General features: G+C 41.4%; 2 protein-coding genes across 2 annotated transcripts in view; both read left to right on the forward strand.

Moving 5' to 3' along the window:
- LOC138948500 (small ribosomal subunit protein uS7-like) overlaps positions 1-8,527 on the forward strand; it is a gene marked incomplete at its 5' end in the record, with an annotated part of 12,519 nt that extends 3,992 nt beyond the window's left edge. Inside the window, 4 exon segments of the mRNA XM_070320054.1 lie at positions 2,772-2,898; positions 3,837-4,046; positions 5,065-5,292; positions 8,358-8,527. Coding sequence (XP_070176155.1) covers positions 2,772-2,898; positions 3,837-4,046; positions 5,065-5,292; positions 8,358-8,426 — 634 coding nt within the window.
- Positions 8,528-9,517: 990 nt separating this feature from the next.
- LOC138948533 (uncharacterized protein C05D11.1-like) overlaps positions 9,518-24,255 on the forward strand; it is a 47,869-nt gene continuing 33,131 nt past the window's right edge. Inside the window, exons 1-7 of the mRNA XM_070320085.1 lie at positions 9,518-9,870; positions 12,084-12,166; positions 18,218-18,376; positions 18,930-19,139; positions 19,931-20,053; positions 22,472-22,612; positions 23,472-23,582. Of these exons, the coding sequence (XP_070176186.1) occupies positions 9,720-9,870; positions 12,084-12,166; positions 18,218-18,376; positions 18,930-19,139; positions 19,931-20,053; positions 22,472-22,612; positions 23,472-23,582 (978 nt within the window). The 5' untranslated portion in view covers positions 9,518-9,719. The remainder of the gene's footprint in view (positions 9,871-12,083; positions 12,167-18,217; positions 18,377-18,929; positions 19,140-19,930; positions 20,054-22,471; positions 22,613-23,471; positions 23,583-24,255) is intronic.

A 24,255-nucleotide genomic window follows, 5' to 3' on the forward strand; every position in this document is an offset into this window, starting at 1 on the left:
GTCATGATGCATTAATTGACGTCAAAGACTTTCGACCGTGACGTATTCTTCTTACGCGAGCTTTATCCATAGACTTGGAAACTACGGAATTTCTACCCGTCCAAAGCGGCCTGGGGTGGCGTTTGCTGAAAAAATGGGGGCGCCTATTTTACCCACCGTATTTTTGTTAGTATGGTCCCCATTTTTGGTGAACTTCCATCTCCAACTGTAGCACGTAGCCGGGCACAACGAATCCTTCTTTATCATGTATTATTCGGTGTGCACATTTCTCAAATCGATTACAGTATAGCGTTCACAGGATACCTCCAGCTTCGCTGGGATAAAAAGAGAAAGAAAACATGCAGCATGCAAATCATATTTTGTGGTGTGACATCAACATGTCACTGTCTCATTCTAAGCAGGTATAGGTACACATAAAAAGAAGGCACATACATGAGTCCAACAGTGACAGTGCAAAAATCCACACAAGAAAGAACACACCATAAAAACAATAATAGTAGCATTAAAGGGGCAATAATTATGTAAAACAAACTCCTTTCATTTACATCTTCTAAAAAGATCTATTTTTTTACTATGTGTACTTCTTTTCCATCTTTAATCTGTAATCCATGTCATATATACAAAGGTTACAGCAGGCCTCAAATCTACTGAGTAGAAGTGGACAGTGTGTCAGTCTTTAGACATTGTCACAAAATGATTGTCATTTCTTTTGGCGGACTAGTGATTTACAACAACAAAATAAATAAATAAATACATAAATAAATAGGTACAATTAAGAAATATCATTAAAAAAAATGTGCCATACTATTGTTTTTACAAGCTTAGTCGAGATGGCGTTTACCGGTAATTTCTGGTATTTTACCGATTGAGATTCGCCAATACCGATAATAAAATGGGTGCTCGGTCAGACGTACCGATTGTTAATTATTTTGACCGGGGGGAAAAGAAATAGTGGAGAGAAAAATCCTTTATAAAGAATCCATGGTCAGTAAGAGAGAGAGAGAGAGAGAGAGAGAGAGAGACTCGCATGGCTTATTGTGCCATTGTCTCATGGAAAACAAACTGATGAGGCTTGGTGTCACAAGGTCGTGTTAACGAAACGTCAAAAATGAAGAATGCTAAAGCCGGCATGCGATTATACTGAAAAATCACCTACGCACACCAGATCCGCTCTTTGCTCACATATATATTTGAGGTCAGTACTATCTTAACCATGAAGCAAAGATCATTGCTGTTGTTTCTGCCTCCAAGAGGTCAGAAAAGGCCCTTGTCATACACTGAAACTGAAACTGCTTCACGGCCGAAACTGAAAGTGCTTCACGGCCTAGTACGTCAACCGCCTGATGATGCTACGATGGCATAGCAAGTCACTCGGTGATTTTGACATCGGCTCTGCGCGTCAACACTTTTTTGACAACCAGGGGGGAATAACCCAAATTTATTCCACAGAAAACGTCTGCGTGTCGATGGCATTGAGAAACATTGATTTAGTCATTGTTTGCCTTTGACTGGTTGCATTGGCAGGTTGACTGATTTTCGTGAGAGCATTGTGGTCAGCTCATGATGTCATACCGGTTTGAAAGATATCTAGCGCGATCACTGAATATAAGCTCTTTACAAATTTAAAAATAAAAATAATATTAAAAAACAACAACATGAACATGCAATTTCCCCAACTGGCCAAGTAGCTAGAACTATCAAGCCAATTATTCTCACTAACACTCCCTCAGCCGGCTCAAGTGAGAAATTGCACAATCACTCATGAACAAGCAAGTACATGTTTACATTTTAACACCAAGTTTGTCAATAATAGTTGATAAAATTAAGTTAACTTTTCTTACAAGAGAAATCGAAAGTAACGAGGGGCGGTAACGAAGACGTGATCAGGGGCGGCTACTCTATGATCTTCAACAATGGCGCCAGATCACGAACACCCCTGTGTCAAAACTACCCATGGAGGCACTAGGAGAAAGCAAATATTGTCATAGTTTCTGGTTTAAATAAGAGATAAATGGCTTAACTATCGATTGACACCCGCTCAAAAATGGCCATATTCACCTAACCAGCGATATTGACCGCCAAAGTGACCCTTGAGTTTGAGAAGCTCGCAGAAATTCTAAAAAAAATAAAAAAAAATGTTACCAAGTCTCACCGTCAGCTTTAGCCATTTTCTGGAACCTTGTCACATGATATGCATACATTATGTTCATTAAACCACATGATCGAGGCAATTTTGCAACGTCACCCAAATCGAGGTCGCCGGAACCGAAAGTAACTATTTTCCGCTCGGTAGGATTTTTCAGAGGAGAATAATGGCACGAATTCGTCATCTAAGTGAGTAATGTGGCATATCAACGGAAAATAAAAGAACTAATCTCTCCAATGAGGTACATTATATACTATTTTACGATCTGTAAGTTGTCTTTAAGAGGCGTCAAAGATTCAATGTTTACATAGGTGACGACGTAAGACTTCCGCTGACTGACTTCCGTTGACCTCGCTATCTGTTGGGACGTTTAATAGAAAACTGTTGACCTCATTCATACCTGCACACAAATTATATCGTGAATCGATTTCTTTTGTGAAGGGATAGCAAGCTACACACGTCGATCGTTTAGGAGTTGGGTGAGGGGGCTGTGGGCACGCATTCGGGTGAAGATCTTTACTGGTAACTCGATATGGACAGTGACAACAGGATGCAGAAGTTTTGTTGACTAAGTACATGGACTGTGTTGGCCAAATGAATGAAAGAGTGATGTTCTTATTTTCAGCACAATGGCCGAAGAAAATTGGGGTGACGATGCCGCGGCTGGTGCCGTAGTGGCTGAAATTCCTGAAATCAAGCTCTTCAACAAATGGTCTGCTGATGATGTTCAGATTGCCGACATCTCACTGCAGGTAAGTAGCGAGAATGTGTTTTTAAGTGAGAACGGAAAAAGTGGCACTTGAAATTGTGTGTTCAGTACCAACACAACAGAACATTACATTAATTAACAACACAAGCAATGACCACAATCAAGACGAAGGCAGCTACACATGAGTGTGAATGAATATGATGTCAAAAAAACAACAAACCTTGAATGATAGTATGGACTAAAATTTATTGCAAAGATCACACCCATGCAAGCCTTTTCAAAATTAAATTACAGGCATGGGAATTGTCCGCCGAATGGCGGATTTCCGCCGATTTTTTTTTTGTTGTTCCGCCGAAAATGCAAAAGCGTCCGCCGAAAAAATAAAGGGGGGAGGCACACAAAAAAAGCACCGGTTACTTTGGCCTTTGCGCAAAAGCCCGCGAAAACTTTCCGTACTTTGTTCACGCACTGCTACCGCCCGCCTCAGTTATTGAACTATTATGTTTGAAAGTAAACCAGATTGCACAGATTGTGTTACAAGTTACATTTTCCTGTTTGTCTCAACAGATAATTTTTTTTACAAATTTAAACCATATATAATACATGTAAGCAAAATTTGGTACATTTTTGTACTAAAAACTCTGATTCTAAAAACAGAATTTAATGGCAAACTTGGAGCTCAGATGACACCAGATTGCACCATCTGGGTTCTTTGGAGAAAAAAAATTTCCGGGGGAGCATGCCCCCGGACCCCCCTAGTAAGGCTAGGCGCTTCGCGCCGTCGACTTGACGCTTCGCGTCTTCAGTTATAAATTTTCCGCCTTTTTTACAATTTTCAATTCCCATGCCTGTAAATTAGTAAGTGTGCAGTTTGGTGGGAAACTGTCTTGAAATTTGAAAGAACTAACCTGTGCTAAAAGTATTTTTGCATGCCATTGTAGAAAGCAGTTTTATTATCTTGAACTCTACCCTTTGTCACAGGACTACATCTCCGTCAAGGAGAAGTTTGCCAAGTACCTGCCTCACTCGGCGGGTCGCTACCAGGTGAAGCGTTTCCGCAAGGCCCAGTGCCCCATCGTGGAGCGCCTGGCATGTAGTCTCATGATGCACGGCCGCAACAACGGCAAGAAGCTGATGGCGGTGCGCATCGTCAAGCATGCCTTCGAGATCATCCACTTGCTGACAGGAGAGGTGAGTGAGACAGTCATCAGTTGGGGGAGTATGCTTTTTGGGTAGTTCTGCTGATAATATTTGAACACCAGCTTAGAGGTTACTTTTAACTTATTAGTTATATCCTGAAAGCGGCGTAAAGTCCTGTAATCCATGTCAGAGTTCGGTGGGTTATAGAAACACGAAAATACCTAGCATGCCTCCCCCGAAATCGGCGTATGCTGCCCGAATGGCAGGGGGAAAACAGTCAAACACGTAAAAACCCACTCGAGCAAAAACATGAGTGATAGTGGGAGTTGCAGCCCATGAACGAAGAAGAAAAACTTTTTAGTTCTTGCAGGATTAGTGTTCTCATACTTACACAAGTGTAGAAATTAAGCAGGCTTTTTTTTATGACAAGTGATGCATGTCTGTACTGCCTTGTAGTTGAGTTTCCTGAGCTAACTGGGAGTTATCTTGAAAAACATTGCTGGTAATAATCCCGTCATTTTCTTTTGTTTATCAATATTTATAGATCACTATCTAATTAGCCCATGAAGCCTTGCTTGTTTCATTCTTGTAAAGAAAACCATAAACATCACTTACCCTTTATTGTAGAGCTGGATCTATACTGAGGACAACAGACAAGTGAAAGCACAAGAACCTAATAGAGATTAGGCCTAAAAAACAAATAGGTGTGGTTACGGTAATCCGACCTACCCTATTTTTAGGGGCTGACCCTATAACTTTTTATTACATTTGTCAACAAAAAAACTAAAAACAAAAAAAAACCAAGTGCAGAAAACGCAATGAAAGCAAAATCGCCCAAGTCGCACACCTATTTCCCTGTCAAGTAGGTTTAATTTGTACACATTAGAAAAAAAAGTTAAAAAAAAAAAAGTGATTGCCTACCTTCCTAGTCCTACCCTATTTTTTTTTGGCTATGTTACCGTAACCACACCTTTTTTTTTTTTTTTTTGCCTTAATACTAAGTGAAAAATCATGCATATGTTGTACAGAAACATCTAACATCAATGCTCTCAATTTCTTTCCTTCCCAGAACCCCCTGCAGGTTGTGGTGAACGCCATCATCAACAGCGGTCCCCGTGAGGACTCCACACGTATTGGTCGTGCCGGTACCGTGCGTCGTCAGGCCGTCGACGTGTCACCGCTGCGTCGCGTCAACCAGGCCATGTGGCTGCTGTGCACTGGCGCCCGTGAGGCGGCTTTCCGCAACATCAAGACCATCGCCGAGTGCCTGGCTGATGAGCTCATCAACGCAGCCAAGGTATGGGATGACAAATTTTCTGACACACTCTTGGGAAATCGTTTCGTGACACTCAGAAAGTCTTTGGTGACTGGTAATGTTTCAAGGTAACACTGTCACTGGAAAAATGGTCACAGATATCACTGTCACATGTTCTGATTTTAAATTCTTTAGCTGACATCGGAGTAATTTGAGTAATATTAGAACACTGTCCCAAATTAGCATTCGATCAGCAGTCATGTCCCTTGAACTTGAAAGTAAAGTTTACCAAAGGATTCAAAGTAAAAATTATCGCTTTTCACCTCAATTATGGCTGTTTTAACTCGGTAGCTTGCAACATTTTCCTTTAGTTTCCAGAACGATCCAAATTTACGTTCATCTTATTCTTCATCATTTTCTGATTCCAAAAACATATAAATATGTTATATTCGGATTAAAAACAAGGTCTAAAAATAAAGTAGATGTGTACTGCCGGGCAGTACATACCCCAAGCGAAGTCGTCCATCTGTGTGTACATGATTCTCTCTCTCTCTCTCTCTCTCTCTCTCTCTCTCTCTCTCTCTCTCTCTCTCTCTCTCTCTCTCTCTCTCTCTCTCTCTCTCTCTCTCTCTCTCTCTCTCTCTCTCTCTCTCTCTCTCTCTCTCTCTCTCTCTCTCTCTCTCTCTCTCTCTCTCTCTCTCTCTCTCTCTCTCTCTCTCTCTCTCTCTCTCTCTCTCTCTCTCTCTCTCTCTCTCTCTCTCTCTCTCTCTCTCTGTCTTAAAATGTGTCATCGATGACGTGTTTTCATACTTGCTAATGCGGCAGGCTAATCATGACGTCAAATTGAAACTTCTTGAAGTCTCTCAGAAAGGGACATGAAAACCATGTGGGGGTTACTGGTTTGGGCTGAAAAAAAAACCCAACTCCACCTAAAATTCAAGCGCCTATGGGGCTGAATTATGCAGCATAAATTGTGAAACATCAGGATATCTCACACTTTCAATTCTGCCATCATGTCAAATCTGACAACAAACCTACCCACAAAATGTCATAAATATCGGTGTAGAATTGAGACTTAACGGTTTTTAACTGCCAAAAATAAGTTTTTTTGACTGGAATAGTTTGTCTTGAAATTCAGTTTGGGACAACGGACCCACCCACTAAATTTCATAAAGATAGGTGAAAATTTAAATGTAACGGTTTTTAACTGCCAAAATTATGTTTTTCTTCTGGAAAAGTATGGAGTGAAAATCAGTTGGGGACAACGAACCTACCCACAAAATTTCATAAATATCGATGAAGAATTGAGATTTAACGGTTTTTAACTGCCAAAAATAAGGTTTTTTGTCTGGAAAAGTATGTCTTAAAATTCAGTTTGGGACAACGGACCCACCCACTAAATTTCATAAAGATAGGTGAAGAATTGAAATTTAACGTTTTTTAACTGCCAAAATTATGTCTTTCTTCTGGAAAAGTATAGAGTGAAAATCAGTTGGGGACAACGAACCTACCCACAAAATTTCATAAATATCGGTGAAGAATTGAAATTTAACGGTTTTTAACTGCCAAAATTATGTTTTTCTTCTGGAAAAGTATGGAGTGAAAATAAGTTGGGGACAACAAACCTACCTTTAAAATTTCATAAGAATCAGTGAAGAAATAGGATTTAACGATTTTTTAACAGCCTTGACACTGAACATTTGATAAATCATTGGTGATGTCATCATAACCCAGTCGTTGTAGTTGTCGTCGTAGTTGTTGGTGTTGTTGTTGTCATGTTCGTTGTCGTGATTGTTGTTGTTCTCGTGTTGTTGTTTTTGTTGTTGTTGTTGTTGTTATCGTCGTCGTCGTCGTCATCGTCGTCGTTGTCAGAGGTTATTTCTAAAGATTTCATTGATAGTCTTTGTTCTCGTCACCAAGACTTGCTAAGAACAAGCTTGGAACAGCAAGAGTTCCAAGAACAAGATTAGAACAACTCATTACATCATTACCAGTACGTCATTTGTATTTAGAACACACTTTAGAAAAAAACTCTTCAGCTACAAACCAGTCACCCTCACATGTCGGAGGTGTTTGTCTAAACCACTTACTGAAATGTTTTGAGGTTTAATGACCATACACATGTTGAACCGGTGAGTGTCTTCCGCTGCTTAATTCGCAAATAACTATTTTATTAAAGTCCGCTTGAAACGCTCAAAGATGAAATTCCATGTTAAAAAGTGACAAAAGTTTCACATTTTCCCGTTGTAACAGCTTCCGATGATATTATATGAAAATTCTGATCCTCTGAGAGGATTCCCCGAAACAAAATCAGTTTGTACGCCTAATTTTAATAGAATTGTCCAAACAGTGTCGCTAATATTGTGCTAAAAGATGAATTCTAGAACAATGTTCACAGACAGACACCACTTGGCAAAAAAAATTTCAGTGCTGGGAGATGAAAAAAAAAACTACCTCGCTACGCGCGGGCTTCGCCCGCGCTCCGCTTGGAATATAAAAATTATTATCAAAATCAAATTTCCGAAATCGATTTAAAAACAATTTCATCTTATTCCTTGTCGGTTCCTGATTCCAAAAACATATAGATATGATATGTTTGGATTAAAAACACGCTCAGAAAGTTCAAACGAAGAGAGGTACAGAAAAGCGTGCTATGCAGCACAGCGAAACCACTACCGCGCTGAACAGGCTCGTCAGTTTCACTCCGTTTTGCACAAGAGGCGAACTACGGTCATTGTGAAAAAATGCAGTGCGTTCAGTTTCATTCTGTGAGTTCCACAGCTTGACTAAATGTAGTAATTTCGCCTTACGCGACTTATTGAATATTACTGTAATTTGGTGCAGGGATCGCATGTGAGGCACAATTGTTGTGTATCCGAAGACTTGCTGATGCATTTCTTCATCGTGATGCATTTGGCATACATTACAGCACAATTTTTGTTTTTCCTTTTTCTGCATGCTTGTGTTCATGTTTCAAAGCCCTGAGATCTTTATTGTGCGCATGCATGCATATGTTGCATCAGATAAATTTGCATTTAACTTGCATATAACAATGACCATTGAAAGAAACAACATGGCTCATTGTTGACTTGTGTTTTGTGTTCCAGGGCTCCTCCAACTCTCACGCCATCAAGAAGAAGGATGAGCTTGAGCGAGTGGCCAAGTCCAACAGATAGACATTTCGGTGCACATTCTGCCACATGCATTGTCCTACTACACTGTGTTAAAAAAAAATGAATGAAAAAAATCTTTCTGATTAAATTCAGAACAACGTAAATTCAAAGGGCTTTGTTTTTGTGTAGGAAGAATGAGAGAGAAGTATGTATGTGTGCGTGTAAAGTAAAAAGAAAATTGTTTTAAAAAAAAAGGGCAATAAAAGGTTAATAAAAATATCCAGAAATCACTTCTCTCCTGATTTATAATTAAATGAAGATACATGTAGTGCCAAGTCACAAAACTGAGGCCATCCACATAAGCAAATCCATTTGAAATTATAAATACTATGCATGCAGAAAATGTTCACGTATGCATGCACACACAAACTGCACCTTGTAACGATGGAACATGAACAACTTGAAAACTTATGAGTGTAATTAGTTGTCTGTGTGAGTCCCATGGCTACTTCAATGCACAATCAGACAGGGCAACTTTATAAACTAGGCAAAGAGGAAAACAAATGCAGCTAATTCAGATACTGGAAAAGATCCTGTAAAATCCATGTCCAAGTTTGGAGGGTTATAAAAACACGAAAACAATAAACTTCAATGAGTGTATGTATATAATTATGTGCCCTTTGTAGACATTGCAACATTTGTGTAGACAATAATGTACGAATTTAAAAAATCAGGCAAACTGCCTGAAGGGATTGCAGTCAGTAGGATTTTTGGTTAACTGGTATTTGCTTCAGTGGAGACTTTCATTTGCTATTCTTAAAAGTTGGCCTTTTTTCCTATTCCGGAAACTTTAACTTTGAACATTACAGGCTGCAAATAAACAATTTGCAGTGGAGAAAGGAAATATATTCACTGCAGATGTGTGGTCTATGAGTAAAAAAACATAATTATCCTGTTGTTGAAACAAAAAGTCGGTATACTGTATCCTTTTTCTTTATTCATGCATTTACTCCTTGTTTTGTGTGTGTTGTTGTCTATGTCACGTTACCAAAATGCCCCCCCCCCCCCCCCCCCAAACAAACAAAAACAAAAAAAACTAATAAATTGAATTGTATTTCGGAATAGTTCTATCAAACAAAAATAACAGATTTGAGGAACTTTGAAGTTTTAAGAATTTCTTGACAATAAAATCACTCAATTGTCCATTTACAATAATTAATTCTGCTTCTTCTTTTTTAAAGAAAACACATAACTCGGCTCTCGGCTGCAAAGGGCAGTACCAACATCAGTGGGTACAGTAAAGCAGGGGAGACAACTCACAACAGTAGCAGAGTAATCACTCCTGAATTAAACAAGATGGCGACCTCCATCGACAGTTTTGAGCTCGTGTACGATGTGGTTTCTAACGGAAAGATTCCTGTACGGTTGTACAGATCCAAGGATTCGCTCATGTCGGTTGGAATTGCCCAGATCGAAGGGCCGCTTGTGAACGGCTATTTCTGCCTAGGTAAGTTTCCTTCCTGAGAATGCATGCAGCGGTGGTGTCGTCGGGTATGACGCCGCAACTTCAGCAAATCATGGCCACATAAACAGGATTTAACACCAATAGACGTTGCGACAGGTGCACTGTGCAGTGTTTTGCATTAATACACTGCATCAGCGTAAATTTGATATCCATAAGGATGGAGTTTTAAGTTTGTAAACTGATTTACCAACAGAAATAACGGCACCCCATCTGTCTCTCTCTCTCACTGCCACATCGCCCAGCGTCAACTGAGGACACAGTGAAAAGGCACTTTTTTTTCACTTTGAGTGAAAAATAATTGGTGTTTGTGAGTCACAAATTATGTATCAAATGAAAAAGGAATGAATAAAGAAATGATTCAAAAACAAAGTTTACTGTATGAAATTAATAAAAGATGTGTTTTGGAATATTTTGAGTGTGAAAGTGCGTGTTCGTCTTCACTGCCTCTCGCGGCCATTTTCGCGTCACTCTTTGCAGACGACCAGTTCATTTCAAACTGCTGGGAGTACCGTAATTTTCATTGGAGGGCTGTGATATTTTGCAACCAATCAGAGAAAGCTTTACATCTTTCGCATACAGAAAACCGCGACCCACCGGAAGCTACATCTCCGTCAGCATGACGGTGAATATTACTCGTGTGAGTTTCACTAAAATTTGGTCTGAAAACGGTTCAAATGCAGTTTATAAAACATTAACTTCTGTTTCATTTAAGCCAAAAATCAAAAGAATCGAGCGAGAAATGACTTATTCCCAACGATTATGCTGCGCAAAACTGGACCCGAAAAATGCGAAACTCGGCCGATCAAAAGCCTGAAGAGGTTGCGATCTCGGCTCGCTCAAAGCAAAGTGATTTCGAACTAAAATGTTCATATCTCGCGAACTACTGCACCGATTTAAATAAAACAAATTGCTATGTGCTCAGAATTTTGATCTCTTTAAAATGGTGTGTTTCTTGTCATTCAACCATTAATTTCAAAATTTCATGTTATTGCCACAGCTATCAGTCTATGTCCCATGTATTTAGCTACTAGCTTTGTCCTCAAATGACGCCCAACATTTCTCAACTAAGATGACCATATCTCGAGAACTACTGCACCGATTTAAATAAAACAAATTGCTATGTGCTCAGAATTTTGATCTCTTTAAAATGGTGTGTTTTTTGTCATTCAACCATTAATATCAAAATTTCATGTGTCATTGCTCCTCTCAGGCATGGGAATTGTCCGCCAAAAGGGAAATTTCCGACGATTTTTATTTTTTGTTCCGCCGAAAATATAAATGGGAAAGGCAAAAATGGTTCTAAAAACTGAATTTAATGGTAAACTTGGAGTTTAGATGACACCAAATTGCACCAATTGGGTTATTTGGAGAAAAAAAAAACCCGGGGGGACATGCCCCCGAACTTCCCTAGCAGGGCTAGGCGCTTCGCGCCGTCGACTTTGCCATTACTTACACATTTTCAGCCTTTTTTACTTTTTTCAATTCCCATGCATGCTCTCTCTCTCTCTCTCTCTCTCTCTCTCTCTTAGTCTTACAGTTACACACAATGCAGTGATTTTTGTATCATGTTGAAAACTTTCCAGCGAGTGCTACAGTCTCAGTTAAATGTATGCTTTGTTTGCTTGTTGATTTGTGCTAGTTTATTCTATAATGAATTTGTAAAGCGCCTGGAGCCAATTGATGGGACTCGCGCTATAGAAAAGTTATTTATTATTATTATTATTATTATTACAGCCGGGAGATAGCTCAGTCGGTAGCGGCGCTGGCTTCAAACCAGTAGTGGCTATCGGCATGGGTTTGACCTCAACGTTCGGCGGGGGATTTATTTTCCAGAGTTAACTCTGTGCAGACTCTCCTCGGTATACGAACAGCCCCGCATGCACACAATAAAGATCCCAAGTTCACAGCGAAAGTCTCAGGGCTTGGAAACATGAATACACGCATGCAGAAAAAAATAAGGAAAAAAGGGTAGCGCCATACTGAATGGCAGCTCGCTTTCCCCAGCCCGAATGTCCATGAGGGTAACTTTACAGGACGATGTATCATATTATACCAGTACCAATATCGTGTAAGCAATGCAATGCGCTACCATAGATCTCTATCTTTGTACGTAGTTGTGAGACACCAGCAATTTCAAACATTACAGACACAAAATTACAATATTTTAATCCCAGCACATATATTCTTTCTGCCAGCAACTGAAGCTCATGATGATGACGGTCTCCCACACACCTTGGAACATCTCATCTTTCTGGGCAGTGAGGACTACCCCTACAAGGTAGGCACTGATTTTCACTGCTATCAATCTCTTCCTTGAGAACTTCGTTAGGGTTACTTTGACTTTCTTTCAAGACCTTACTTTTTACTCTTCATTACCTCTGTAAATTTACCTCCATTTTAAGACTCCCTCCTTTTTAAGACCCAATTTTCTCAGATTTTTGGAGGTCTTAAAATGGGGGTTCTACTGTAGAACTCGCACTCAAAGAATCTGTTTTTTGTTTGACTTCAAAGGGACAGTTAAAAGTGCATATTGTGGGGAATTTGCTCTGTCATAAGACAATACGTGCATGGTAGTTTTTCATGTACTTGCAGGATACACAGTAATACACACATTTTTGACTCACATGCGAAGCAAAAGTGAGTATGTACTCACCTGAGTCGTCCGGCCGTCCGTCCGTCCGTCCGTCCGTCCGGAAAACTTTAACGTTGGATATTTCTTGGACACTATTAAGTCTATCAACACCTGATGTGGCCTGATGGTGTATGGTTACAAGATCTCAAAAAACATGTGCGGCAACTTGACCTCACTTCAAGTTCAAGGTCACAGGGGCCGTAATTGTTGTCTTAAAAACGACCATTTTTCACATTTTCGCATTTTTTTCTGAAGTTATCGAGACTGGCAACCTTAGCTATGTATGCTATACAGGGCAATGTAAGCCCTATCTTTGGACACCAGTTTGGTTGACCTTGCTTCAAGGTCAAGGTCGCAAGGGTCCTTTAAAGTTGGATTGTATACATAGTTTGAAGTGACCTTGACCTTGAACTATGGAAGGTAACTCTTCCAAATCTACATATGTGTGAGGGAAATACATTATACTTACAAAAGTGAGTCTATATACTCACCGACATCGTCTGCCTGTCCTTCCGGGCGTCCGGGCGTCCGTCCCCCCCGTCCGTCTGTGAAACCTTTAACATTGTATATTTCTTGGACACTATTAAGTCTATCAACACCAATTGTGGCCTGATGGTGTATGGTTACAAGATCTTCAGAAACATGTTTGGCAACTTGACCTCACTTCAAGGTCAAGGTCACAGGGTCCTTCAAAGTTGAAATGTATATATTTTGAAGTGACCTTGACCTTGAACTATTGAAAATAACTCTTCCAAAACTACATATGTGTGAGGGAAATACATTAGATCTTCAGAAACATGTTTGGCAACTTGACCTCACTTCAAGGTCAAGGTCACAGGGTCCTTCAAAGTTGAAATGTATATATTTTGAAGTGACCTTGACCTTGAACTATTGAAAATAACTCTTCCAAAACTACATATGTGTGAGGGAAATACATTATATTTTCATAATAACTCACATTAGGTTACATATCTTCAAGTTCCAGGTCAGTTTGAGTTAAGGCGAAGTGCGCCACTGAAATTTAGAGTGATTGGACTTACACAGCCATTTTGAGTTGTTAGCAGTTTTGCACCTTTCAATCTGTCTACTTTCATGACATGCATATGATTACACTATACAAATTCATCAAAGTCTCTAAAAATATATTTCATTGCACCAACCCGTCGAATTTTTCTGTCTTTTCATTCACTCTTCCGATAAAAATTACGATTTTCAACCCTTGACATTTCTGCTCGCCCAACGCGGAAACGGCGTATACCGTTTGAACAGCAGTTCTCTCCCCTGTGTCATTCGGCGGTTATTTTCGGTTAAATATGGATTCTCCTGGGGAAACCCCCCTATTTTCCAAACAAGCAAACCCCAGACACTTTCCATATAAGGGGGTATGACGTAAATACCTGGCCACGATTGGTCAGATAGGCTCGCGTGGCTTTTCGCGTTCTAAAAGTCGTCTGCTCACCACGTTTAGTTTTCGACTGAGTTTGCTTAGAAAAATGGCTCGTGTGAAAAGATTAACGCTCCGAAAAACACATAATGAAGGCAAGCGTACGAGAAGACAACAACTGAAGAGTTGCAGAGACAAGAGAACAACTAAAACACAATCGGTGACAAAGCGCACAAAATCTGGATCGACCGCTGTGGCATGCAGATCAAATTCTGCGTCAGGACTGAGAGTGTGTTCTTGCTTGTTTGACGCGAACACAATTCAAGACGAACACATAGGCCTACACAGCAGCCGGCACCGCGTCAAAAGCGACAGGTCCAGAGGCTTCCCAAACAAGGAGATGTTTTGTTGATTTGGAAACCTTTGATGGTATTGACTTGTAAACAAACTTTGTTGTCCGCAATGTAGGCCTAAACAGCCAACGCTGTCACCATGCCCAGACTCAAAACAGGGACACGGCCTTGCAGTGTACGCGCATGTCTCTTGTTCAACGTGTGAGGAAGTTGTTCCAGGTACCGCTGGATACCTTGCTTCCAAAGAAAGCGGTCAAATGGATTATGGTCTCATCAGGCAAGCTGTTTATTCGTCCTTGGTATGTGGGAGAAACCCCTGGAGTATGCTGCCTGGCTGGTAAAACAACTGGACATCTGTGACAAGAATTTTGCAGGTGAGTGCGTAGATCTAAACAGTATGTGTGCGTTTGTGAAGACGGTTGTTGAAATGGGATGATAGTGTGTTGTGTTTGAATTGTACATAGATCTGTAAGTGTTTGTGAATATGTGTGTCAGTGTTTTTGTGTGCGCTGTCTATGTGTACCGCACGTGTATGTGTGTGTTTGTGCGTGTTTGTGTATTTGTGTGTGTTTGGGTACTAATCCATGCATAGTAATACATGTACTGAACAAAAACAATAATAGCGTCTATGTTAGTAGATCTGTGGCTGATTGCCTTGTGTGTGTGTTTGTGCATGCATGTGTGTGTGTGTGTGTGTGTGTGTTTGGGTATTGATCCATATCCATGCATAGTAATACATGTACTGAACAAAAACAACAATAGCGTCTATGTTGGTAGATATGTGGCTGATTGCCTTGTGTGCGTGTGTGTGTCTGTGTGAGTGTGTGTTTGTGCATGCATGTGCGTGCGTGTGTGTGTGTTTGGATATTGATCCATGCATAGTAATACATGTACTGAACAAAAACAATAATAGCGTCTATGTTGGTAGATATGTGGCTGATTGCCTTGTGTGTGTGTGTGTGTGTGTGTGTGTGTGTGTGTGTGTGTGTGTGAGAGAGTGTGTGTTTGTGCATGCATGTGCGTGTGTGTTTGGGTATTGATACATGCATAGCAATACATGTACTGAACAAAAGCAATAATAGCGTCTATGTTGGTAGATATGTGGCTGATTGCCTTTTGTGTGTGTGTGTGTGTGTGTGTGTGTGTGTGCGCGTGTGTGTTTGTTTGTGTGTTTGCTATTCAGTGGCTGACTTTGACTGAAACGTTGGTTTTATTTTTAGGTTCCAGTGGCATCATGGAAGTCGAGGCGGCTCGGGTTCTGTGGGGCAGGTCAGTGTCGCAGCACAATCTGCGATACACAGTTATCCTGTCAGACGGTGACACAAAAACCTTCCAGGAACTTTCCAACATAAAGCTTTATGGAGATCAAGTAACCATCAAAAAAGAAGAGTACATCAATCACGTTTCCAAGCGTCTTGGGACAGCGCTTCGCAACCTGGTGACAGACTGCCGCAAGAAAGGAATCACTTTGGGAGGGCGAGGGTATGGTCAGCTGACTCTGAATACAATTAAGAAGTTGACGATATATTACAATCGGGCAATTAGGGGGGGGGGAGGGGGAGTAAGACAGTTGCAGACATGAAACGGGCAGTGATGGCATCTCTGCGTCACGGCTACTTAACAGATGACAAGCCACAGCATGACTTCACATCATGGTGCTTCTACCAGGCCGCCCTTGCTCAGAACAAGCCCCCAGGACCACACGCAAAACTCGTCCATACACCTCTCAACTTCAAGAAGCTGAATCCTCCTCTAGAACCAGTTTACCAGAGACTGACGGAAGATCAACTGCTTCAGAGATGTGTGTCAGGAAAAACCCAAAACTCTAATGAGTGTCTCCACAGCAGCGTTTGGGTTCGCTGCCCCAAGGACAAATTTGCATGCAAAAATCGCGTACGGTTTGCAGTCGTCACAGGGGCTAGGGAATTCAATTTTGGACCAGCGGCTGCTCTCAACACTGCACAGTTCTACGGCTTTACAACAGGCTGTAACATGAAAAGATTAAACAAGGTTAGGGAGTGTAAGAGGGTTCTTGGCAGCCTCAGGTTCAAGAAAGATCAGCTAAACAAGAGACGCGACACTGTGCTTACAGCTAAACTCAAAAGACAGGATGAGCTCATCAGACTAGAAGGGGGTGCAGCATATGCTGCTGGGCAGTTTTAGGTAAGCCTGTAGTTACCAGGTGTCTGTGAAAAGTACCTGAACTATGTTAACATTGATTTGGGGTGAATAAAAGAGCTTTGAAATGTTCTCGGCCTTGTTTCTCTGTTCAGCGTTTTTGCATGACCTGCTTTCTAGGAAACTATTTTTCTTCAATCCGTCTGTTCAGAATGCAATGAAACTTAAGGGACATGCTTATCAGAGGACAACCTGTGGAATGACAACAGGAATTTTCTTTAAATTAATAAATAACTGTTCAGGCGGGTCATATTTGCTAAAATTGTGCTGAAAAACATGATAATTCACCTAAAAACAATATTTTATTAGAACTATTCATCCTAGAAAAAATCCCTGTTGTCATTCCACAACTATGGACTCCTACATCCTACATGCAAAAAATCACATTCCTATGATTGAAGGGGAAGCTAAAAAACGTGTTCCTAGCAACCCATTTTGGCAGTTGGAGATTGTCGTTTCCATGGTAACGGACAGTGACGGTACTGAAAACGTTATCCGTTTTGAAATCGTATATGCCTTACCACTTCATAAGTATATAACATTAGCCTATAGTAGAAGTAAATACAAATTTAGATTTTAGTGGCTCCCTTTGCCTTAAACTGATATTTGTCAAAAAAGAGAAAACAGGCGCCAGACTAGAGAGAAGTCGGAGAACTGACGTTCCTTGTTCGACTCGATCCCCTAATGACCAGCGATTAGCATTTTAGGATGGAGAACCTTTTGACACAGTATGCACCATAACTTGGATGCAATTACTGAATGTGCAACTCACAATGGCATTAGTTTTCTGTAATTATTTTCTTTACTGAATAAATATTGTTTTTCTCAGTTTTATTGTAAAATTATTCTGAAAGAAAGATCAAGGTCTGTTCAGCATGTGAGTCGTATGGGCTTTGCCCTTCTTGTTTTTGAGTCACTTGAGAAAAAGTGACTCTATGTAATCGGTCAGTGTTAGTCTGTCCGGCCGGCCGTCCGTAGACACCACCTTAACGTTGGACTTTTCTCGGAAACTATCAAAGCGATCGGGCTCATATTTTGTTTAGTCGTGACCTCCAATGACCTCTACACTTTAACGATGGTTTCGTTGACCTTTGACCTTTTTCAAGGTCACAGGTCAGCGTCAAAGGAAAAATTAGACATTTTATATCTTTGACAAAGTTCATCGGATGTGATTGAAACTTTGTAGGATTATTCTTTACATCAAAGTATTTACATCTGTAGCCTTTTACGAACGTTATCAGAAAAACAAGGGAGATAACTAGCCTTTTCTGTTCGGCAACACACAACTTAACGTTGGGCTTTTCTCGGAAACTATAAAAGTGACCGGGCTCAAATTTTATGTGAACGTGACTCATTGTGTTGTGAATAGCAATTTCTTCCTGTCCATCTGATGCCTCATATAATATTCAGAACTGCGAAAGTGACTCGATCGAGCGTTTGCTCTTCTTGTTCAATTTATTCAGAAGACAAATTGAGTGCACTGACAAAAGCATTGTTTTGGAGACTTTTTCTTTACATACATTTTTGAAGAATCAACACTCAAGAAAGGTTAGTTTGTGGAACAATAGACAATATGAAAAATTCACAAGAAGGTTAACCCTAACACTGTAACAGACTTTGTTGCAGACAAATAACAGTGAGAGTCAAGACAATCAATAGAACTTAGCTGAGTGAGGCTGTAATGAAACTTGTCAAAAATGAGCTTCTAAAGAACGTGGTAGACAGCCATGATTTTTTTTAATTGATGATTCATCTCATGAGTCTATGATTACATTGTTCCAGGGTGTGCTGGACCTTCTGGCCAACCGGTGTCTGGCGTCCGGCACCAACGCCTGGACGGACACTGACCACACGTGTTACACCATGACCACTGCCGGCTCCGAGGGATTCCTGCAACTGCTGCCCATCTATGTCGACCACATCCTTCATCCCACACTCAAAGTCTGACCTGTGAAAAAGTTTTAACTGCAACAAATGTGGAGGGATGAAAAAGAGACAGCAGATGATATATATTGTCTTTCTTCTGTATACTAGAATCATAGTAGTATAATGACCTCAAGAGCCCAAGTTGGATTTTTGTCTGTTACTGTATCATGTTTCTGCATTTCTAAATTCAAGATTAAATTTACCTTTTTATGAATACAGTGGGCTGAGCAAGAGCACTGCAAGATAAAATTTCAGATGGAGTGGCAAAATTGCTGGTTATATTATGTGTGACTGTAGGGAAGCTTCATGGAACAAAGATGAAAAGTTCCTGCGAGAAAGCAACTATTTTGAAGATTCACAAATGTTGGTACAGTACAATTTTAATTAGAGACAGGGAACAGGAATTCAGAGTGTGTACAAAATCTTTAAAAACAAGACAATTTATATGTGTTTACCTGTGTGTGAACGAGATGTTTATGAATTAAAAGCCCCACAATGATGTGCTTGGCCAAATTAAATTTTTTTTTTTAAATTACAAATATTTCTGACCAAACATATAACGTTCCAGGACTCAGGGTATGTGACGGAGGTACACCACATCAACGGGGAGGGGGAGAATGCGGGCGTTGTGTACTGCGAGATGCAGGCCAGAGAGAACACGGGGGAGAGCCTCACTCACCTCAACATGCTGCGCGCCATGTACCCAGGGCAGTGCGGCTACAAGTCCGAAACGGGCGGCATCATGGCCAACCTCAGGGATAGTACTTCTCATGAAAAGGTCTGTGTGTTTTTGTTGTGCTTGTGTTAAGTAGGCATGGTAGTTTAACTAACAAAGATACAAAATACATGGGCACCCACTGTGGAAAAGACCCCCCGCGGGTTAGGGGGAAGAATTTACCCGATGCTCCCCAGCATGTCGTAAGAGGCGACTAACGGATTCTGTTTCTCTTTTTACCCTTGTTAAGTGTTTCTTGTATAGAATATAGTCAATTTTTGTAAAGATTTTAGTCAAGCAGTATGTAAGAAATGTTAAGTCCTTTGTACTGAAAACTTGCATTCTCCCAGTAAGGTAATACATTGTACTACGTTGCAAGCCCCTGGAGCAAATTTTTGATTAGTGCTTTTGTGAACAAGAAACAATTAACAAGTGGCTATATCCCATCTCCCCCCTTTCCCCGTCGCGATATAACCTTCGTGGTTGAAAACGACGTTAAACACCAAATAAAGAAAGAACTGTGGAAAAGGAAAAATCACCAAAGTTCTGGGGGGGGGGGGGGGGGGGGGGGGTGGTGGGGGATTGTCAGGAACATTTTAAAACTTGCATTCGAACTGGTGCAATTTTAAACAAATTTTAACAGATTTGTACGTTTTTAATTTTTATATTATTTAGTAATGAGCCCTGAAATTCATTGGGAAAGTTTGATACAAACCCGAGAATCCACAGGATAATTAAAGTTAACTTTGTCATTTAAGCTGGCTCAAGTAGAACAAAGTTAGTCACAAAAATCACTTACTTGGAGAGAGATCGGAGACCTAAAGACTAAAGTCTTTTGCTATCTTGTATTTCAGGTGTGCAATTACCATCGTCACTTCTACCGCCCCGAGAACCTGTGTCTGATCATCACAGGCAACATTCAACCAGAGGACGTCTTCAAGGCGCTCAGACCTGTGGAGGACAAGATCAAGCAGAAGGTTAGCTTTCAAGTCAATCAATAGATGAATTCCGGAAATAACTAAGGATTGTAGGGGTTGTCAAAGAGCTAATACTCTCGCTTTTAGGGAGAACACCCATCGCTAGTGACTGACCTATAATGGCACATTGGAGAACACCCCTCGCTAGTGACTGACCTATAATGGCACATTGGAGAACACCCCACACTAGTGACTGACCTATAATGTCACATTGGAGAACACCCCTCGCTAGTGACTGACCTATAATGTCACATTGGAGAACACCCATCGCTAGTGACTGACCTATAATGTCACATTGGAGAACACCCATCGCTAGTGACTGACCTATAATGGCACATTGGAGAACACCCTTCGCTAGTGACTGACCTATAATGGCAGATTGGAGAACACCCATCGCTAGTGACTGACCTATAATGGCACATTGGAGAACACCCTTCGCTAGTGACTGACCTATAATGGCACATTGAAGAACACCCTTCGCTAGTGACTGACCTATAATGTCACATTGAAGAACACCCTTCGCTAGTGACTGATCTATAAAGGCACATTAGAGAACACCCCTCGCTAGTGACTGACCTATAATGGCACATTGGAGAACACCCTTTGCTAGTTACTGACCTATAATGGCACATTGGAGAACACCCCTCACTAGTGACTGATCTATAATGGCACATTGGAGAACACCCTTTGCTAGTTACTGACCTATAATGGCACATTGGAGAACACCCTTTGCTAGTTACTGACCTATAATGGCACACTGGAGAACACCCCTCGCTAGTGACTGATCTATAATGGCACATTGGAGAACACCTCTCACTAGTGACTGACCTATAATGGCACATTGGAGAACACCCCTCGCTAGTGACTGACCTATAATGGCACATTGGAGAACAGCTCTTGCTAGTGACTGACCTATAATGGCACATTGGAGAACAGCTCTTGCTAGTGACTGACCTATAATGTCACATTGGAGAACACCCCTCGCTAGTGACTGACCTATAGTGGCACACTGGAGAACACCTCTCACTAGTGACTGACCTATAATGGCACATTGGAGAACACCCCTCGCTAGTGACTGACCTATAATGGCACATTGGAGAACACCCCTCGCTAGTGACTGACCTATAATGGCACATTGGAGAACACCCCTCGCTAGTGACTGACCTATTAGTGACTGACCTATAATGGCACATTGGAGAACACCCCTCGCTAGTGACTGACCTATAATGTCACATTGGAGAACACCCTTCGCTAGTGACTGACCTATACTGGCACACTGGAGAACACCTCTCACTAGTGACAGACCTATAATGTCACATTGGAGAACACCCCACGCTAGTGACTGACCTATAATGTCACATTGGAGAACACCCCTCGCTAGTGACTGACCTATAATGGCAGATTGGAGAACAGCTCTTGCTATTGACAGACCTATAATGTCACATTGGAGAACACCCCACGCTAGTGACTGACCTATAAATATACTGGCACATTGGAGAACACCCCTCGCTAGTGACTGACCTATAATGTCACATTGGAGAACACCCCTCACTAGTGACTGACCTATAATGGCACATTGGAGAACACCCCTCGCTAGTGACTGACCTATAATGTCACATTGGAGAACACCCCTCGCTAGTGACTGACCTATAATGGCACATTGGAGAACAGCTCTTGCTAGTGACTGACCTATAATGGCACATTGGAGAACACCCCTCGCTAGTGACTGACCTATAATGGCACATTGGAGAACACCCCTCACTAGTGACTGACCTATAATGGCACATGTGAGAACAGCTCGTGCAAGTGACTGACCTATACTGGCACATTGGAGAACACCCCACACTAGTGACTGACCTATAATGTCACATTGGAGAACACCCCACACTAGTGACTGACCTATAATGTCACATTGGATAACACTTCGCTAGTGACTGACCTATAATGGCACATTGGAGAACACCCATCGCTAGTGACTGACCTATAATGGCACATTGGAGAACACCCCTCACTAGTGACTGACCTATAATGGCACATTGGAGAACAGCTCTTGCTAGTGACTGACCTATAATGGCACATTGGAGAACACCCCACGCTAGTGACTGACCTATAATGGCACATTGGAGAACACCCCGTGCTAGTGACTGACCTATAATGGCACATTGGAGAACACCCCTCGCTAGTGACTGACCTATAATGGCACATTGGAGAACACCCCTCGCTAGTGACTGACCTATAATGGCACATTGGAGAACACCCCTCGCTAGTGACTGACCTATACTGGCACATTGGAAAGTTTGGCCTTCTTAATTTACTTGGTTTGATTCATTCCTGCAGACAAACAGTGTGGATATGTAGTATAGTTATCAACAATGACATGTTTTGTGATATTCTTTGAACCCGTTGCTTTGTTGACAGGGTTTGTGGGGTGACTTTGCGCGTCCATGGCAAAGCAGCGTGCCACCATTGCCCCAAAGCGTTGAGCAGGTTGTCAAGTATCCAGCAGATGATGAGGAACACGGGATGGTGACGGTGGCATGGCGAGGACCCATGGCTAAGGTTTCAAATGTTCATTTGTCTTTTTTTACTGTTGGAAAATTGTTTCTTTGCTTTGAAATGTGATCTTTCATAAATTGACTGCAATCTTGCTAAAAGTAGTCAGTAAAAGTGTGACTTTGTTGTGTGTGAACCTAGTTTGGTCAGTTGTGAAAAGTAAAAAAATGTCCTGCCAAAAATTAAGAGTTCTAAGAACTAGCCTTTCTTGGTTTTTGTTAATCTTGTTGGTGATGGTTGTGGTGATAACTTGGTATATTGTCTGTATATTTCAGCTATTTTTTCTTCTGTATTTAAATGTAGTCAGGTCCTGTCTCTGATGGTGATGTCTGTGTCCTAATGAAATAGGTACGCGCAGAAAAGATACTGTATTACATGATGATATCAGAGTTCATTGAGTTACAGAAAAACGAAAATAACAAACATGCATCCCAAAAAATGACTATACATGTAGCTGCCTGAATGGCGGGGGCCGGCACGGTTGGCCTAGTGGTAAGGCGTCCGCCCCGTGATCGGGAGGTCGTGGATTCGAACCCCGGCCGGGTCATACCTAAGACTTTAAAATTGGGAATCTAGTGGCTGCTCCGCCTGGCGTCTGGCATTATGGGGTTAGTGCTAGGACTGGTTGGTCCGGTGTCAGAATAATGTGACTGGGGGAGACATGAAGCCTGTGCTGCGACTTCTGTCTTGTGTGTGGCGCACGTTATATGTCAAAGCAGCACCGCCCTGATATGGCCCTTAGTGGTCGGCTGGGCGTTAAGCAAACAAACAAACAGTTATACGCTTGAAAACCCACTTGTTCAGCCCATTAACGAAGAAGAAAAATAACTTCTGTGATTTGACTTACATTTTGTGTGTTTTCCAGGACCAGTACAAGAATGAAGCAATGAACATCCTACTGGACTACCTGTCTGACTCGGCCATCTCTCCCCTACAGAGAGACTTTGTGGAGATCGAGGAGCCTTACTGCAGTCAGGTAAGACACAGGATCTATGTGTGTGTCCCACTATTGTCCACATCTAGCTGTCTGACTCGACCATCTCTCCCCTACAGAGAGACTTTGTGGAGATAGAGGAGCCTTACTCAAGTTACTGCAGTCAGGTAAGACACAGGATCTATGTGTGTGTCCCACTATTGTCCACATCTAGCTGTCTGACTCGACCATCTCTCCCCTACAGAGAGACTTTGGGGAGATAGAGGAGCCTTACTGCAGTCAGGTAAGACACAGGATCTATGTGTGTGTCCCACTATTGTCCACATCTAGCTGTCTGACTCGGCCATCTCTCCCCTACAGAGAGACTTTGGGGAGATAGAGGAGCCTTACTGCAGTCAGGTAAGACACAGGATCTATGTGTGTGTCCCACTATTGTCCACATCTAGTTATTCAGTATCTACACTTGAGCATCCATGGTTGTGCATGGTTTGAACTGCTAGAAATACTTTTGAAATCAGTGAGCCAATCCATTGAGCCACCACCAATTCTTTTATGAGCAACTCTTTGAAAATAACTGAGTTGAGGTAGAGAAGAATCAAGGCATTATTTTTGTTCCAGCTTAATTGTTTTCTTAAGGGCAGACCGGGTAGGCAAAATGAGTTATTTTTGGTCTCATACACCTTTTTGGGGTTGTTGCATTTTTCACACCTTTGAA

This window comes from Littorina saxatilis, linkage group LG15 (assembly GCF_037325665.1).
Source record: "Littorina saxatilis isolate snail1 linkage group LG15, US_GU_Lsax_2.0, whole genome shotgun sequence".
NCBI classification, from domain to species: Eukaryota; Metazoa; Mollusca; class Gastropoda; order Littorinimorpha; family Littorinidae; genus Littorina; species Littorina saxatilis.